Below are 19,550 nucleotides of genomic sequence, written 5' to 3'. Positions count from 1 at the left end.
GAGAGAAGGCGACACTGTATTAGGAAAATGATCATAAGAGTCCTTATGATTCTTTCTTTCTGCTGTTACTGGGGTCATAATGCATAAAGCCAAACTGAGAGTCTGGATTGGGCACCTTCCAGGTGACGCGGATGCTCTGTGATGTCATAGGCTGCAGGATAACCTCCATAGGCGGTCCGTCGGGGGCTGTGGCAGGCAGAAAGTGCAGGTCAGATCGGGTTCAAAGAAGCTGTGATGAACGTCTGTGCAAAGCCGTTCTCTAGGTGTGCATGTGAGGACCTACGCGCTTCCTCCGTGCTGATGGTCAGCTCCTTACTGGCCTGGCTGCGGCCGATCTTGTTGTAAGAGTACATACGGATGCTGTAGACAGATGCAGGATGCAACTCCACGATGTTGGCTTGGTTATTGGTGGGGGAGATTTTACGAGTGGCATGCTTCAGTTCCCATGGATCTACAAACAGGAGAAAAGAAATGACAGACGCTACTCCTATGATCACACTGGACCTCAGTTATACCGCTCTGTTATACCACTGTACGTTATATTCACTGATATGCTTGGTAAATTGTAAATTGGCTAAACTATGACAGTTACATCAAAATTAACTGGTAAATTCACAAATGCACCAGGATATCTATATCAGCTATACCAAAACATCCACCTGGCTCCAAACCTTCTCCATGACACTCACATTCTTTACACTGGCATTGAAGGCTAGAATAAAAAAGTGCCCAGGCAGCAAACTACATACCAGATTTGTTTTTGTATTCAATGTCATAACTGGTGATGATACTGTTGCCATCGAACCTCTGGGTCCATCGTAAGTTCATGCTGCGATCTTTAACTTCACGAACCTCCAACTCTGGAGGGTCTGGAGGCTCTATAACAGAGTACATACAAAAGCAGTCCCATAAGACCAATGGACAAAGCATAGAAGAGAGAGAGGCACGCAGGGGATAATGAGAGAACGGAGGGGCAGAACTGAGTTGGAGCAAGGGCATAATGATTGATTTTGTGCCTGGTTCAGGTGTGCCATGTCAAACATGAGAGCGGCGTTCATGGGTGATTGTCTTGCCTTGCACAGTGAGCTGAATGAGACCACGGCCCTCTCCGTAGGAGTTGATGGCATGACAGGAGAAGAACACAGAGTCCCCACGCTCAGCCGGTTTCAGCTGCAGAGAGAAAGAGAGAGAGAGAGAGAGATGGAGGGAGGGAGAGAGAAAGAGACAGAGAGAGTATAAACACAGTTAATAGCAGTAGCTCATCATTTTGTTCCATGTGTTGTTTTGTATGGGGGGCTGCAACCATCTCACATTGTCTACAAGCTCTACATCCACACTCTGTGCATTGTTGTCAATCATCTACATTGTCCTTTGTACTGTAATTGGTAAGTCATTACGATGTTAGGAAATAGCATATTATTATATTCTGCCCCATTTCTCCAAGTTTCCACAGACTAACCATGATCTAACAATAGTACTTAGTTATGATTACTGACTTTATCAATCATGATTAACCTTCACTCAGACTCAGTGATTTCCAGGTGAACTGCATGTGCGCGGCTCACCTTGAGGGTGGAGATGACCTCGTCGCTCTTCTCGTTGGGGCTGGTGGTGATAGAGTAGCGTGGGTTGCGGTCAGGGTCGATGACGGTGTCGCCCCTTTCCCAGCGGATGATGATAGGGTACTCACCACGAGCCGTGCAGTTTAGTTCCTTATTCTGACCCTTTATAGCCATGGTGGTGTTGGGATGTGAAGTTATCATAGCTGGAACTGAAGAGCGAGAGAGAGAGAGAGAATGTTGAAAGCAGAGCTAGAACACAGATGAGGGTGGAACACAGTGGAGTGGAAGTAGAATGGAACAATAGTGTGTGTGTTACAGTTCCAGTAGAGTCACTGTGATGTAAAAGCCCAATTCCCAGAGCTTGAACACCACAGGGCCACAGACATTAGCACCTTAGCCTCTCCTCCTCAATTGTTTTCACTTGCTCAGCCAAAACACCCCCCCCCCTACCCAAAAACCCGCCTGCCTGAATCTCAGTTACACACACTTTATCGATCTAAAGAGGGTTCTGCTGTTTTGTTTTCATCACTTATTCATTCTTCCCTCCCTCTACTGAGCGAAACAGAACAGAATTGAGGGAGGCAGAGGAGAGGAACGATTCAATCAATAACACCCACACTCCTTCAGGGGAGGGGAGGGGGGGAGAGAGAAAGTCAGTTATAAGGAAACAAAATATGGATGTTAACATATATGTATGGAGGAGAACAAAAAAAATCTGAAGGCCGCTTTGATCGCTGAAGTTACGCTCACACTACTCACACCAAAACACAAGCAACGTTAGCAATGTTTACCACAGACCTCACTGGGAAAGAGCATCTGCTCGAGCCTGTGTTAATGGAACAAAAGACATCTCTTTGCCTTTACTCACGCAATAATAGGAACCCCACCTTTTTACATTCCTTATTAGACACCGCATCGTTGACCAGCCTTTTTCTACATGGTAAAAATAAGGTGAACAAATATCATGTATACTAATGCTCTAAACATCTGTTTCTGCAAAGTGGACTTACACATCCTGTTATAAATCCTGCGTTATAAAATCATTTCCTTTCTGTCTCTACTACTGGTCCCACTGTTGCACATGTCATGAGTAGGGTCATTGCTTTCAGCGACATGCAGTGATGTGGACATGGGGCTGTGTGTGTGTGTGTGTGTGTGTGTGTGTGTGTGTGTGTGTGTGTGTGTGTGCGTGCATGTGTGTGTGTGTGTTTGTGTCTGTGTACTCATGCACTGTCTGTCTTTGTGAGCACTAGAGCATCCTAAAATATCCCTCAGGCATCAGTTATAGAGGTAACATCTCATCTGAGCCTTGTCTTAAACAAAAACCTTTGACAGCATTGCATTTGCTACACCAGAGCAGGTCATATACAAACCATTCAATTCAATATGTGCAAAAATAAACTGAATTAATTTAACAAAAAATATGCTTTAAGGATGTCAAATGTATTTAAATTTCCCACACTTAAAAATGACTTAAGTATTATATATTAGGATTCTGATTAAAATGTTTTTAAGGGTTGCTCATGAACTTCAGAGCTGTATTGTAGAGTGTTGAATGCATATGCTCCAAGCATGTCAGACTGATACAGGCTACTTATCTACTGATTCATACTACTGATCTACTGATTCATAATACAGAACTACTAATTCATACTACTGATGTTTTATCCCTTCTTGCTCAGAAATTCATGAAAGGAAAAAAAAAAGATTATACAATCTTATTCTGAGAAGATATGACCAGTATAATATAACCTCCAAAGTACAGTGAGTGGTGGGAGACATTATGCACACACAACACGAGTTGTGTAGTTGTGTAATCTGACTCACTCTTTACTGTGAGCAGCATGCTCTTGCTGATATCAGAGCCCACTCCATTGCTCGCCTGGCACAGATAGTACCCGCGGTCCTCCTCCAGAACGTGTCGAATCAGCAGCGACCCATTGGGCATGATCTGGATGCGGCCTGTCAGTGGGACCGGGTGGTACTGCTGTGGGTTCCCAATACCTGGAGGACCAACGCAAGCAGAGTGTTACAACGGGTGAAGCAGAAGGTTACAACCAGAAAAATGTTAAATCGTGTTAAATCATGCGGCCTGTTTACACTTTGCATTAATATGTGTTTCATGTTTAGATCGTATCTGTAGATACTTTAGTCAGGTTCTGTTTAGACTTCTCACTAAAATGCAACTCCAGCCTGGCCAGATGAGCTTTGCTTTTACTTTCCCACATAAAAAGCACACCAACGTATCATTTCCGTTTTACTGCCTGCTGTAACACATGGTTTTATATATGCTGTCAAATAATAGAAGAAACCATATAAAGTCACAACTCCTCTGCATTGGTAGAGGAGAAGGCTGAAGGCTTTGTATTATAGCTAGTATCATTTCTGCAGTGGTCTGCCCCACTACTGTCCAGAGGATGTTGTGGACGTCAGAGGGAAGTCTGCACTTGGCAGACGTTTTTCTGTTTACGTAATTGTAGGCGGATAATGAAAATGCATTCCATTTACACTTTGAAATGAGGTCAAGATTTGTCCTCCGAATGTCTTTTGAGTAGTCTGATTATAATTGGATCACATTGTATCCTGGGGTGTTTACACTTGGCCAAATGAAACGCATGTGTGATCTCATCACCAAAAACGTATATTAATGCAAGGCGTAAATATGCCCATGTGGTGTTAAGAACTTATGAAAACACTAAACTGAATGTTACAAATCGTTCTACTGTTACATGTGACATCGTGAGGGATATGTGTCTATCAACAGTAGCTGCAACTGAGCATCACTGCATGGTCACTTTGTCAGTGGAACAACATTAGTGCATGGTCACTGTGAGTGTGAGACGTTTAGTGCATGGCCACTGTGAGTGTGATTAGTGCATGGTCACTGTGAGTGTGATTAGTGCATGGTCACTGTGAGTACATTAACGCATGGTCACTGTGAGTGTGATTAGTGCATGGTCACTGTGAGTGTGAGTATGTTAGTGCATGGTGACACTATGAAAGCAGCATACCTTTGGCATGCTTCCACATGACCTTGGGTGGAGGGTATCCGTCCACAGAGCAGTTCAGAACCCCAGACTTGCCATAGATCCCGTCCTGGTTGTTAGGCTGAACCCGAAAGCAAGGGGGGACTACAACAACACAGGCAGACTAAGTTCAGCAAGAAAAAGACGCTTCATTCTGAGGGTTTGAGAAGGTAATGCACTTTCCCTATACACATAGACACATTCCAAGAGTTTGATATTTTTTACTTTGATCATGATAATCTCCTTTACAGACATTACCTAACACACGGGACACTGTGTGTATGTCATTACCTAACACACGGGACACTGTGTGTATGTCATTACCCAACACACGGGACATTGTGTGTATGTCATTACCTAACACACGGGACACTGTGTGTATGTCATTACCTAACACACTGGACACTGTGTGTATGTCATTACCTAACACACGGGACACTGTGTGTATGTCATTACCTAACACACGGGACACTGTGTGTCATTACCTAACACACAGGACACTGTGTGTGTCATTACCTAACACAATGGACACTGTGTGTGTCATTACCTAACACACGGGACACTGTGTGTATGTCATTACCTAACACACTGGACATTGTGTGTATGTCATTACCTAACACACTGGACACTGTGTGTATGTCATTACCTAACACACGGGACACTGTGTGTATGTCATTACCTAACACACGGGACACTGTGTGTATGTCATTACCTAAGACACTGGACACTGTGTGTGTTATTACCTAACACATGGGACACTGTGTGTGTCATTACCTAACACACGGGACACTGTGCGTGTCATTACCTAACACACAGGACACTGTGCGTGTCATGACCTAACACACAGGACACTGTGCGTGTCATTACCTAACACACAGGACACTGTGCATGTCATTTCATTTACAGACAATACCTACCACACAGGACACTGTGCGTGTCATTACCTAACACATGGGACACTGTGCATGTCATGACCTAACACACAGGACACTGTGCATGTCATTTCATTTACAGACATTACCTACCACACAGGACACTGTGCGTGTCATTACCTACCACACAGGACACTGTGCACGTCATTTCCTGTCTCTCACCCTTTGCTTTAACTTCCTCAGTTCCTCTTTACACAACATTTTGCCTTTGTTAAAGACATCTCTAATCTAGAAATCTTTAATGCATCTCTTATAGTGACTGAAGACCAGCAGATTGCATTGGTGGTTGCAGGATTCCACTATACACACACCTGTGACTATAAGCTGCCTCTCAGAGCTTACAGTAGCCGCATCGTTGCTGGCGATGCAAGTATAGTTGCCGTTGTGCTTGAGGGACACTTTGGAGATCTGCAGTGAACTCATAAACTCCTTGGTCTCGATGGTGACACCAGAGGTGCCCGACACGATCTCCTGGCCATCTTTGCGCCAGGTAATCCGGATGGGCATGTCTCCAGATGACACCACACATGCTATATACATCAGCTTCCCAATGGAGGTCGGGGGGAAGTCAAAGGGTTGAATGAGAGGAGGGACTGAGAGAGATAGAAGTGGAGATACAGTTAGAAGGAGAAAGGGGAGGCAGAAAGGAGAGAGAGATATTAGGTGTTCAGTAGCGAAGGTTGATATGTATACCTCTCTATGATCTGCAGTGTAATCTCTCCCCCCTCACCCTACACACGCACCACCTCTTTCTCCCTCCAGACCATAATAGCTGCTCTAATTAGAGCCCAATTGGCATGGGGAATAATGGTGTTGCCATGGAAACGGAGGTGGGGGGCTACATTGAAGACATCTGGGGGATTTAATCTGGGGCTCGTTAAAATTCAGCTAATTAAATCAGAGACATGACAAGACAAGCAGCACACTATACTGCCTTCACACTGGAGTCAGTGTTCCCTTGTACCAGCACACATGAACACTCAGAGACACACACACACACACACCAACATAGATGTAATGTGGACCTTACTGCCCTCAGACTGGAAGCTCTGTTGTGAATACTCTGCATACTTTTGTGTATAAACAGCAACATCTTGACTTTGCCCATCATACATTATATTATCCTCTCATTCAGTTGAAATGACTGAAAATCCTACACACACACACACACACACACACACACACACACACACACACACACACACACACACACACAGGGGCACTTACTGATGAACGGTTATAAAGCTGCAGCAGGCCACTAATCCTGTTAATCAGTGGCTATTAGCAAGGCTCTCTGTGTCTGTGGTAATGGGAAGACCATCCTCATCCTCAGAAAGCTCCTCTGAACTCAAACACCCCGCTAACTACAAACACCCCACTAACTACATACACCCAACTAACTACATACATTTTACCGTTACTAATCCCCTAATAAACAACATTTAGTATCTAATTATTGCTTATTCAACAAAACACGACGGAGGGCAAAGCATTCTTGTAGTGGAGCCTCGAGACTGGAGCCATTCTAGCTGACATCACACCTCAAGAACCGTGTGGCTCAGGGCCACGTGCCTGAGCGTGGGTTCTGGAAGCAGCCTGGAGCCGGTGCTAACCTTTCACAGTGACGTAGACGGTCTGGCTGATGGAGAGCTGCGGTTGGATGAGCACACTGCACAGATACGCCCCCTCATCCATGCCCTTCTGCACGTCACTGAGCTTGAGCGTGCCGTTCTCGTACACAACCTGCCGGTGGTTATCCGGCAGTAGCATGCCATCCTTGTACCACTTGATGGAGTAGTAGGGGTAGCCAATCACGCGGCAGTTGATGAAGGTGTTGCGGCCAGCCACGGCCGTGATGTTGCGCATGGCCCGGATACTTGGGGGGCCTGACATGGACAGAGGGGAAGAAGCAAAAAGATAGAGAGAAGGAAAGAGGGAGAAGTTGCGGTGGCAAGGAAGCGATGAAAGTTTAAAAAAAAAAGGCAGAGAAAAAGAAAAGAGAAAGGAGGCGAGCAGGGTGGAAGGCAGAAGTAGAGCGTGCAGGGAAACAAAGTTGGATAGGAGAGATGGTACAGGAAGAAAAAAGGGGAAATTGAAAGATTGTTAGATGGAGAGAGGGACAGTAGAGAAAGGGTGAAGGGTGGATGAGTGGGCGACGGGAGGAAAGAAGGGGTTAGATTGCTCTTGGTTTTTAGATGTTCAGGTGCATGTGCACATGTGTGTTCAGGAGTGTTGATGTCTGTAACTGTGTTGGCTCAACCTCTGAACTCAGCTGATGCAGACTGTATGTCCAAGTGGAGATGAGCATCAGAATTTTACAATCACACTGGCTAGCCACGCTTCCATGTGCATGCGGTACCATGCACTGTTTTAGTCAGCTAACCTGTGGATTATTGTCAGATAGCTAGTAAAATGTGTTGTTTGTCAACTAGCTAGTATCCTGGGGTAAGACAACTTTTAAAACTTTGTTGGAAGCAGTTAACCGGAGCTAAACAATATACTCCATTATGTTCTGCCAGTGGGCTGTTTTTGAGACCATTTTGACAATCTACTGCCCCTATACATCAAGCAGAAAAGTCAGTCAAAAGACCCTGACCTTTCAAAGCAGGTTCTCGGTTATTTTGAGTGTTGAAACCTACCAGACTCTTTAGAAGTGTGTCAGGGACTATGTTATGTATTTATTAATTAGGCTATAGCTTGTTAAAAATGGATCATGATTGAATAACTATATACAATGCCTTCTGTTGATCATTTTAATTCTTGTGTAATATGACACTAAGTTGTTTTCCATAGGTGTACAAAGTAAAATGAATACCATCAAATACACAGTGTCAAAGATTCCTTTCTATAACATTATATGTATAAAATGTACAATACAAATTCAACGCAAAAATATCACATTTCAACCCCAACGACACATTTAGAGGATTGAGGATTGGCTGAGAACAGAGGCTCTGAGATGGATTCAGCAACATGATGCTAGTTACTGCATTGCACTAGTACTTACATTATATTAGCAATTCCTTCATACTAGTAACTACATTTTGTTAGTATCCATTTTATTTTTTATTTCACATATTAACTGTAATAAACGAGTGGCTGAATAATACAAGTAACTGTACCTATATTAGAGTAGCACCTGAATTATATTAGTAACATCATTATATTAGTAATACATTATATTATCAACTCTATTATATAAGTAACTACATTATATTAGCAGTTGCATTATGCTAGTATCTGTATTATATTCTAAATTGCATTATATTAATAATAGCATTATATTTGCAACCGCTAACCTGTATCCACTCTTCCATAGCTTAACCTTGCTTTCTGTTAAGATTGAGTCAATATGAGATTTGTGAAGGTCTTTCTTCGTCCAAAGGTCACTAGCCTAACTAAATTAGTTCTGGCTAACAGTAGGTAGCCTGGAGGTCTCATTAGCTCAGTATAGAGACCGATTGTGTCTGAGTTACGTTAAAAAGGTTAATAATGTCCCTTCTTTTCAGGGGTGGGGCCACACGAGGAAAAGGCTGACCCTCTGAAGGACTCTGTTCTCAGAAAACACGTGAAGATGGTGGAAGAGGAGAGACATGGCATTCCACGTATGAAGATCAACACAGAGCAGTGAGCACATTTTGAAAGAAAGAGGACGCTCATTGAAAGTGGCCCACGTGAAGGGACCGAGGAATAGGACAGTCTGTCTCAAAGTGGAGGATAGACTGGTTAAGACTGTATATTGTGAGGGTGGTGGAGAGGCATATGGAGATTTTGTGTACACAAAGATTCTTGTCTTCTCTACTCATCTGCCTTCCTCTCTTTCCCCTGCTCCCTGCTCAGGGTGTGTTGAGCTTTGAAGTCACTGCTCTGACAAGTCACCCCCTGATGTATTATTCAACAAGACTGTCGCACAGTATCTCCCTCTCTCTCTCTCTCTCTCTCTCCCGCTCTCTCTCTCTCTCTCTCTCTCTCTCTCTCTCTCTCTCTCTCGTATTACTCTTCCCTTCTCTCTTTGTTTCTCTTACACAATAAGAAGGCATGAACTCACGTAGAGATCCAGTGTATGCAGTAAAACCATGCGGCTTTTGAGAAAAGTGGTCTTGAAGGTTTGCATGTTTGCATGTGTGTCGGTGCCGCTGTGTATACCTATGTGTCTGTTTTAAATAACAGGAACACATCACTGCCCCTAAAGTGCACACCATTCCATGTTACTGTAGTTCGCATGACAGTGTGAGTAAAATCTGTCAGTTTGCATGATGTGGGTATGTTATGGTGTGGTTGAATCGGTGACACAGAGTGCATGACTGTGTGTGTGTGAGTGTGCGTGTGTGTGTGAGAGAGAGAGAGAGGGGGGGGGGGGGGGAGAGACCATGACTCCGGTACAGGGATCTCATTCTTTCTGCAGTGATTGTTCTGGCATGTCTACTATACAGATAGATATGTCATAACTGAAGAGAAAGAAAGAGAATATGTAAGAGTGAGCATGAGAGAGAGAGAGAGAGAGAGAGAGAGACAGACATAGAGAGAGAGAGAGAGAGAGAGAGAGAGACAGAGATAGAGAGAGAGAGAGAGAGAGAGAGAGAGAGAGAGAGAGAAAGACAGAGAAAGAGAGAGAGAGAGAGAGAGAGAGAAAGAGAGACAGACATAGAGAGAGAGAGAGAGAGAGAGAAAGAGAGACAGAGATAGAGAGAGAGAGAGAGAGAGAGAAAGAGAGACAGAGATAGAGAGAGAGAGAAGTGCAGTTGATATCACCAATCATGTCAGAGCTCACCATCACTGCTCCCTCTCAGAAGTTCTTTTTCCTGACCACTCCTCTCCTGTGCCCCTGACCTGTCTCATCCTGTCCTCTCCTCTCCTCCTTTTCTCTCTCCTCCCCTTTTCTTTCCTCTCCTCCCCTCCTCTCTCCTCTCCTCCCCTCCCTCCTCCCCCTCCTCCCCTCTTCTCCGGGCTGACGTGTCCACCCTCCTGTCTCAGCCTGTCTGGCTCAAGAGATGGCCTCTCCGTCTGCTCTCCTTCTGTACTACCAAAGAACAGCTAGAAGGCTCCAGCTAGGCTGAGACTAAGACCCAATCTCTGTAGAAGAAAGGCTAAGCCAACTGGTCCGAATACAGACACAAACCACCTTAAAACGTTAAAGAGAGCGCGAGAGGCAGAATGAGTGAGATGAAACGATGAAAGTCTTTCAGACAAAAAATAAGAGTGTGGCCGAGTGATCAAACTCATTAAAAGGAAGAAGACGGTGACAGTGGAAGGACAAACAAAACCCATATACACACAAACACACCTACACACATCTACCCCCACACCCTCACACACCCTCACACACCCAGGGACATGTGTAGTGGAGAATACTTAGATTAGGCTGAAGAAGTTTGGAAAAAATGCAGAGTGGATGGAGGGGTAGTGGAGAGGGTAGGAGGTTGTGGGTTTTAAACCCCACTAAAATGGCTGAGATTGAAAAGTAGACAGGCACCTCTTACGTTTATGCGCGCTTGGTACTCGGCGCTACCGGCCGAGTTGCGTGCTGCGCAGCGGTACACGCCCCCGTCGCGGATCTGCGGGCTGCTGACGTTAACGTGCGACACAGTGGAGCCGTCCGAGAGCGTGTACTGACTGGCACGGTGCGCCGAGTCCCGAGCGATAGGCTCGTCGTCCAGCGTCCAGGCGATGGTGGGGGGAGGGGCGCCTTTAGCTGCACACATCAGGGAGAAGGGTTCGCCAGGGGCCACCACGCGCTCGCTGAAAGAGGAGACAATCCGCGGCGTGCCGTCTGCAGAGAGAGGCAAAAGGAGAGAACGAGAGAGAGAGTGAGAGAGAAAAGAGGACAAGAGAAGAAGAGAGGTCAGTCAAACAAGAGGCATGTCAAGAAATTATTGTCCGTGGGACACTAAAAATTATACTAAACATGACACTCTTCCTAGGCAAGTTATAGAATAGAATTAATCTGAGCCATATTTGGATTTGGACCTCGTGATTCTTAACAAATCACCCATTTCCCCCATTTCAAGGGTTGGTGGTGCCTGGAGACTCACCTTCCAGCAGGATGATGGAGAAGTCCTGAGCGGTCTGGCTCTTGCGGGTGGCGAAGCACTGGTAGGCGCCCGAGTGCCTCTTCTGGGCTGCGGTGATGAACAGCGTCTCATTGTGGGCCCCCTGGATGGAGAAGTGCTGGTCCGGAAGCACAGGCTCGGTGTTCCGGAACCAGGACACGGTGAAGTGAGGGGAGCCTTGGACGGCACAGGACAGAATCACTGTGCTGCTGATACCCGTTTTCAGGTTCTTAGGTGATAGGGTGACCCTCAGAGGCTCTGGGGAGAGTGAGGAAAAAACAGGTGTGGGATAGAGAGAGAGACAGTTAGAGCTACAAGGCCAATGGTCTTAAGTGGCTTGGTTAAGACCCTTGTATGCGACTGTGCTGTAGAGATTTGGAGGATGACAGATATAAAAGATAATGCCAAAGGTATTCAGATGCAGGGAATTATATGTTGTATTGTCAGGCAAACTGAACTTGCCACCCACACACCCTAGAATAACATGACTTATGACTCCAAAATGTTTGTGAATCACAATATTGATTCTCATTTCTGCACATAAACCCACAAAACAGAAGGAACATTTTGATGCAGAAAGAACTACTAAAGACAAGAACTACCTTGACTTCTGAATAGGAAACCCATTAACATACATATAAAGTAGAAAATGAGGGAGAATATGAGAGAGAGAGGAAAGAGAGAGAGTGAGGCAGAGATAAAGAGAGAAAGAAAGAGAGTAAGAGAGGGAGGGAGAGAGAGAGAGAGAGAGAGAGAGAGAGAGAGAGACCTGAGTGAGAGAAGAGAAAGACAAGGAAAATGTTAGTGAGCAATAAGGCAGCTGGTGTTATGTGCTGGGGGCTTTGTGTGTGTGTGTGTGCGCACATACACATGTGTGTGTGTGATGTGTGTACGCCATCCTCCCCACTTGCCCTGTCAGAGTGTGTGTGAGCACACTGGTGTGATGTGCCCACTGGCTAAATGTCCAAATGTCCACCCCACCCACCCGCCTCTCTTGGTTCTACAGCAGACTACATCCCCAATCTCCATACACACACTCTCTCACACACACACACACACACACACACACACACACACACACACACACACACACACACACACACGCGCGCGCACACACACACACACACACACACACACGCGCGTGCATGCACACACACACACACGCGCGCGCGCATGCACACACACACACACACACACACACGCACACGCGCGCGCGCGCATGCACACACACACACACACACACACACATCCCACCAACCCAAACACGCACAAACATACCCCCACACATACTGCCTCACATTTGTGTAGTATTAGTATAGTATACAGGGGAGTGGGACGGACCAGCACAGCCTTCCTGTCCTTACATATATCTTACATATATCTTACATATATCTTACATATATCTTACATATATCTTACATATATCTTACATATATCTTACATATATCTTACATATATCTTACATATATCTTACATATATCTTCTTTTCATAGGAGAGGAGGCAAAGGCCATCAGTCTGCCAGACCCACTTAGACACTGTACTACATCTCTTCTCACTCACTCTCTCTCTCTCCGTCTATGTACTGCAGGGACACTGATCTGGCTTCGACAGACACCACTGTGAGTGACAGCTGGTGTGTAAATATTCCAGGTTGCTACGGGAGATGGAGGAGGGCACAGAGCTAAATTGATCCCTCCTCATGCTGATGAGAGCAGGGTATGACCGTACGAGGCGACCGGCTGCAGCCTAGCCCCGAGCCCAGCTCTGTCCGAGGCCAAGCGTCACAAAGCCAGGCGACTGCTAAATGCCAGGCATGACGTCAGGCCTTCAGTTCTGGGTGTGAGTAGGGGCAGCAACTGTGATCAGGGACTTTCTCCTTAGTCTTTTTCCCCTTGTGCAGACTGGGTTTTGGGCTCACCTCCATTTCCCCAACTTTGTCACTTCTACAGGTCTACAGCACAAGAGGTTCAAAGCACAAATTTCAAAGCACAAAAGTAACTTCATGACCTCCTGTATTAAAGTCGGTGTTCCCACCTAAAGGAACCATTCGGGACCATGATGACGATCCTGTTCCTAAACCCCACCCTCTCCATCATTCTTTGCATCTCTCCCTTTTCATGCCTCTTTCTCCTGTCTCCTCACCGATCACGTTGAGATGGCCTGTGACCTCTTTGGATCCGAAGCTGTTGGTGAGCTCACAGATGTAGTTGCCCGAATCCTCCAGGCGCAGGTCACTGATGGTGAGGCCCGTGAGTCGGCGCGTCCAGCGGGAGTCAGCCGGCAGCGGCCTGCCGTCCTTCAGCCAGCGGATGGTGGGGTTGGGGTAGCCGGAGGCGATGCACGGGAGCTCCACGCTGCGCCCCACCTGCACCTCGCCCGACTGGAAGCTGTCCATCACAGAGGGCATGGACTCCGTGGGATCTGCGCAGAGAGCAGGAAGACAACAGCCTTGCCATCAACATTCAGATGGCTGCTTTAAGGCGGTTGCTCCTTGTTCTAGATGTGCTGGATTTGACTCACAGATTTAAGACATTTTACGACCTTTCGTTTGGGGTTTTTATAAACAGAAAACCTGGTGGAATTAACAGACTTGGTCACAAAAAAGTCCAAGAGAAACAAGAGGGAAGTCCCGTATGATGTTAAAGATTTAAAAAGGATGAAAAGGCTTTGACGCTCGACACCGTGTGCCACCATTAGAGGCAGCGAAAGCAGCACTTGAAAAATGATGGTGCTGCATTTCAAGTGGAAGGTTCCTCAGGCAGAACCTCTCCTCTGTCGTAATGTCCCCATTCACTCCGGTGCTGGTACAGCGGACTCTTTATGACACACATACCCAACACAGAGAGCCGAGCTCCGTTACTCTGCCTGGTCTCGCCACTGTATTTGTGCTTGGTGATGCAGCGATAGGTAGAGAGAGCATCCTCCTTCTGCACATCTGATATGTAGAGGGCCCCGTACGATGTCAGGAAACACCTGTTACCTGTGCACAGCGTACAGAGACAGGGGGAGGGCTTAGAGAGGAAGAAAGCTTTCACACACAAAGCCTGCACACACATATACTCACACAGGACATCCAGAGAGGGGAACTTTTAGAGTCCTTGAGAGTTATAATTAGCTGCCTATCAAACTCTTTGTGTCAGAAAAGCAGGGACAGAGAGGGAGAGAGAGATAGAGAGAGAGAGAGAGATGGAGAATGTGTGTTAATATTTGATGCATGCTATTGTACTGGTATATGCTGCCATGTTCATTTGACATCAGTGAGTACCAGCTCTACCGTGATTTATATATATGCCAATAAAGGTTAAGTTTCACACGCACATACACACACACACACACACAGACCCACGTGTGTGTGTGTGTGAGTACCAGCGTGTTTGAGTGTGTCTCAGCTCTAGGTCTCTAGTCATAAGAACGTTTGTCAAAGAGCAAGTGTCTGGAAGAGGAATGGAATGGATTGTGTAATAGAGGGAGGAACACCGGGAAGAACACTGCAGACCAGGAGAGAGAAAATATGAAAAGGTGCTTCATAATGAAAAGAATTATCATCTGAATGTACACGGATCCATCTGTATGTTGGCTTTAGATGACAGCACAATAGAGTAGTTCTAAAGACGAGAGAGTGCGTTTTGTGTTTTCAGTCCGTGTGCACGCGCTGACAATAATAATAACAGCAAAGTATGTCAGTGTGTGAGCGCAGTAGTCCAGATTGAGAGTGAGAGCGTGTCCCAGATTCAGGAGCTGGACAGGAGAGCTAGTCTCACCTGTGTGTTACCAGGACACACACTGAACGCAGGCAGCTGAGATAGTGCTGTATACAAGTACTCTCACTGCTGCTAAGCACACACACATCTCAAACTCACACACACTCATACAAGCGCACATGCGCACACATCCCCATACATAGCACAGCACCATTGCAGACTGGGTATCATTTGGAGTTTTTATACATGCCAGTGTCACTTCTGGGATAAGAGTGGCCCACCACCAACACCCAGCCCACATGTGGCCTGTGTCCTGAAACCCATTCACACAAATTATGCACACCCACAGATGCACTCTGTGAATGTACAACTCTGGGAATAAGTGTGTGTGTGTGTGTGTGTGTGTGTGTGTGTGTGTGGTTAATATAGTTCTACATCAAGTGTACATTTGTGTGTGTGTGTGTGTGTGTGTGTGTGTATGTGTGTATGAGTGTGTACATGCATGTGTGTGTATGTGTGTGCATGCATGTGTGTGTGTGTTTAGGGGGGGTGCGTGTGTGCATGTGTATGCGCCTGTGTGTGTGTTCTCACCATGCCTCCGTGTGAAGGATTGCAATCGATACGCTTTATGGCTCTACAGCTCCATCCAAAACAGATTTATTAAAGCTGAAAGGACAGGCTTTGCCCTGACACACACAAACACTTCATCACTCTAACAAGCGGCACACACACACTCCTACACACACAACCAATGGTTGTTGCAGCCACATACACACAATGCCTCGACATAACACAAAAAGAAAATGTCGTATTCGCATGTATTTACTATTGCATATTTAAATGTGTGTATAGTTAGAGGGTGTATGCAAGAATGAGTATGCATAACAATGTGTGATGGATATGTGTGTGTGTGTGTGTGTCTGGATGTGTGTGTGTGTGTGTGTGTGTGTGTGTGTGTGTGTGTGTGTGTGTGCGTGCGTGTGTGCGTGCACGGGTATTGTTGTCGTGTTGAGTGCTAGTCCTGGCAAACTGTAATTTGAGAGTCGGCCCTCACACTCCAACCTGCGCATTAAGTGTTACAGGATAATGCGCACTTGGCGCCGTTAACCCTCGACAACATCAGCACAACGCTGTCACAACACTTCACCCAGAGTGAGAGAGCGTGTGGATAGAGGACTGGGGGTTGGGGGATCACAGGAAGGAGCAGTGGGAAAAGACTGACTGAGCTACAGAGAGGTAGAGAAGTGGCTACAATGCAACAACCTGCTCTTTGAGAATGACACCAGTTTGAAAGAAAAGAAAATTAAATTTGAATAATGATGCAAACACAGGATAAAAGACTGTTGCCCTCTCGTTCATTTAGTAAGCAGTATAAGTAACCAGATGTAGATATCGTTCTCTTTAAGTGTGAGTGTGGGAGAAGTGTGAAGTGGGTTTTTTACTGTAAGGCACATAGGGCTGCTAGAGATAGCAGTATACCAGCAAGGCACCTTAAGTGTGACATAATTAGAAATTTGATCTTTAAGAAGATTACCATCTCCTCTTAGTTGAAAAGTGAAAAAAGGCGTGTTTTGTTGGATGTGTGTTAGGGGGAGTGGGTTCTTTGTGACACTGCAGTTTTTATTGATTGTGTGTTCTTGGCTTTAAACTAGGAAATAATGTAATGTCATTACTGAATTTTGGGAGAAGGACAGTGCATGTGGAAAGAGAAAAAGTAGGAGAGAGAAAGCAAAAAAAGGGAGGCCATGATCAGCCACCTCCTTCACCTCCTTCACCTCCCTCACCTCCTTCACCTCCCTCACCTCCTTCACCTCCTTCACCTTCCTCACCTCCTTCACCTCCTTCACCTCCCTCACCTCCTTCACCTCCCTCACCTCCTTCACCTCCTTCACCTCCTTCACCTCCCTCACCTCCTTCACCTTCCTCACCTCCCTCACCTCCCTCACCTCCCTCACCTCCCTGTGATGAGCTGCATTTGGGACTGTAGATCAATTCCTGTCTGGTCTATCTTTGCCCCGAGGTGTGTCTGTGTGTGAGTATGTTTGTGTGAGTAAGGATTAGGAGGGGGGCATGTAAGGTCTGTTTCTTACACACACACACACACACACACACACGGGTTGGGTTGCCAGCGGGCTTTGTCAGATGGGCAGAAGGAGACAATGCTGTGATCAAGTTTGTGTGTTGAGCACGACCACCTTCACTGAACACATACATGTTCCATCCAGAAAGACCTACACTCATATACAAATACACAAAAGACATGTTTGTATGTTTGTCTATCTGTTTATATCTCTGTGTATATCTCTGTGTTTGAGTGTGAAGAGCCCTCCCACCCCACAAAGCCCAAACCCCCCTTCCCCCCAACCAGAAGGAATGCCGCCATTGTACTAATATCATTCAGGTCAGGAAAAAAATGTAAATGAGCGAATGAAAAAGGTTAAAAAACAGAATTTGAAGAGGGTCAACGCAAGGATGCTAGCATGCTGTAGGGGGCACTCTTCAGAGAGAGAAGCACAAAAATGACAAACATGACAGAAGGAAGAAAGGCGTGGAGATGGAGAGAGGGGGGATAAACGAAATAAGAGAGGGGAAGATGACTAAAGGGAACGAGAGTGAAGGAGCGACAGGGAGAGAGAGACAGGGAGAGAGAGAGGGAGAGAGAGAGAGAGGCTAGGAAGGCGGGACGGATCTGGTATTTCAGAGCTGCCCCGGCTTGGATTTGTTCTTGGAGCTCACATGCAAATGACGGCACCGCCGCAATGTTAACGAGGGTGGCATTTCAACCCGCTCGCCCCATTACTTATTAATGTTTTGCGTCTCTCCTCCCCATTCCTCTCTACTCTCGCTCCACTTTCCTCCCGCTCACTCGCTGTTGCTAGGGCGCGTGCGCTCACGTGACCTGGGTTAGGGGGCGCTGCAGTGGCATGTGCACAGATGGAGGGAAAGAGGGAGAGAGGAGAAGAGAGAGAGAAGTGGGGGGGGGGGGGCATGGTTGCAAAAGCTCATCCATTAAACAGAGCAAGTTAATACTCATTTGTTCATTAAGGCACAATCAGGCTCCCAGGACAAGCAGGGAGAGAGGCTGGCACGCAGAGGTGGCAGGGCGAAGGCTTTGATTGGCTGCCGACGGGACTGCGCTATTTCTGAGTGAAATATGGTAACAAAGCAGAGGTGACAAAAACAACAGAACTGTGCCATTCAAAGGAGAGTGAGAGAAATTGGGAGACAGAGGGAGACATAGAGAGAACAAGAGAAAGAGGGAGTGAGGGACAAATGGAGAGAAAAAGACAAGAAATAATAATAATAAACATGGGCCGCAAGAGAAGAAGACAGGAATATCACAAGATAGACAACTGCAAGAGGCTTGGACTTTTGAGGACAACACAAAAGCAATATGAACACACAAGACACACAGACTAGCTGCCTTAATGTTTACTCACACAGACGAGCTGCCTGTAAGGTTTACCCACACAGACTAGTTGCCTAAAGGGTTTACACACACAGACCAGCTGCCTGTAAGGTTTACTCACATAGACTAGTTGCCTAAAGGGTTTACACACACAGACCAGCTGCCTGTAAGGTTTACTCACACAGACTAGCTGCCTGTAAGGTTTACTCACACAGACTAGCTGCCTGTATGGTTTACTCACACAGACTAGCTGCCTGAGGGGTTTACCCACACAAACTAGCTGCCTGAGGGGTTTACCCACACAGACGAGCTGCCTGTAAGGTTTACTCACACAGACGAGCTGCCTGTAAGGTTTACTCACACAGACTAGCTGCCTGAGGGTTTACTCACACAGACTAGCTGCCTGTATGGTTTACTTACACAGACTAGCTGCCTGTAGGGTTTACTCATTTAGACTTGCTGCCTGAGGGGTTTACTCACACAGACTAGCAGCATGTAAAACGCATTTAATGTGCCTTTGCTTAGTACAGATTGCCTTCCTTTCTGTAGGTAAGCGTGTTTTACTGTGGCACAGAGGCAGATGCTAATATGAGGGTTTGTGTGCTAGGTGACCTCAGTGTAATGTATGCTATTAATACAGCCTCTCCAGCCTCATTAGGACACTGTTCAACCACTCGGGAAATGCTATTTTCACTCTCTCACTTCAAGGAACTGCTCTCTCTCTCTCTCTCTCTCTCTCTCTCTCTCTCTCTCTCTCTCTCTCTCTCTCTCTCTCTCTCTCTCTCACTGTCTGTCTCTTTCTCTCGTTTGCTCTCTCTCACTGCCTCTCACTCTCTCTGTCACTCTCCTTTACATAGCCAAATACCTTG

At 46.2% G+C, this 19,550-nt stretch overlaps 1 protein-coding gene across 1 annotated transcript in view; it reads right to left on the bottom strand.

The window, feature by feature from the left end:
- LOC113579463 (Down syndrome cell adhesion molecule-like protein 1 homolog) overlaps window positions 1-19,550 on the bottom strand; it is an 87,384-nt gene that overhangs the window by 16,374 nt on the left and 51,460 nt on the right. The window contains 13 exon segments of the mRNA XM_027013413.2: window positions 116-186; window positions 284-451; window positions 750-878; window positions 1,074-1,170; window positions 1,566-1,771; window positions 3,390-3,566; window positions 4,574-4,693; window positions 5,832-6,113; window positions 7,134-7,406; window positions 10,994-11,290; window positions 11,553-11,828; window positions 13,714-13,992; window positions 14,405-14,551. Of these exon segments, the coding sequence (XP_026869214.2) occupies window positions 116-186; window positions 284-451; window positions 750-878; window positions 1,074-1,170; window positions 1,566-1,771; window positions 3,390-3,566; window positions 4,574-4,693; window positions 5,832-6,113; window positions 7,134-7,406; window positions 10,994-11,290; window positions 11,553-11,828; window positions 13,714-13,992; window positions 14,405-14,551 (2,522 nt within the window).

Source organism: Electrophorus electricus, chromosome 15 (genome assembly GCF_013358815.1).
Source record: "Electrophorus electricus isolate fEleEle1 chromosome 15, fEleEle1.pri, whole genome shotgun sequence".
Classification (NCBI taxonomy): Eukaryota; Metazoa; Chordata; class Actinopteri; order Gymnotiformes; family Gymnotidae; genus Electrophorus; species Electrophorus electricus.
Note: the sequence above shows the minus strand (reverse complement) of the source record. Positions and strands in the feature narration are given on the sequence as shown.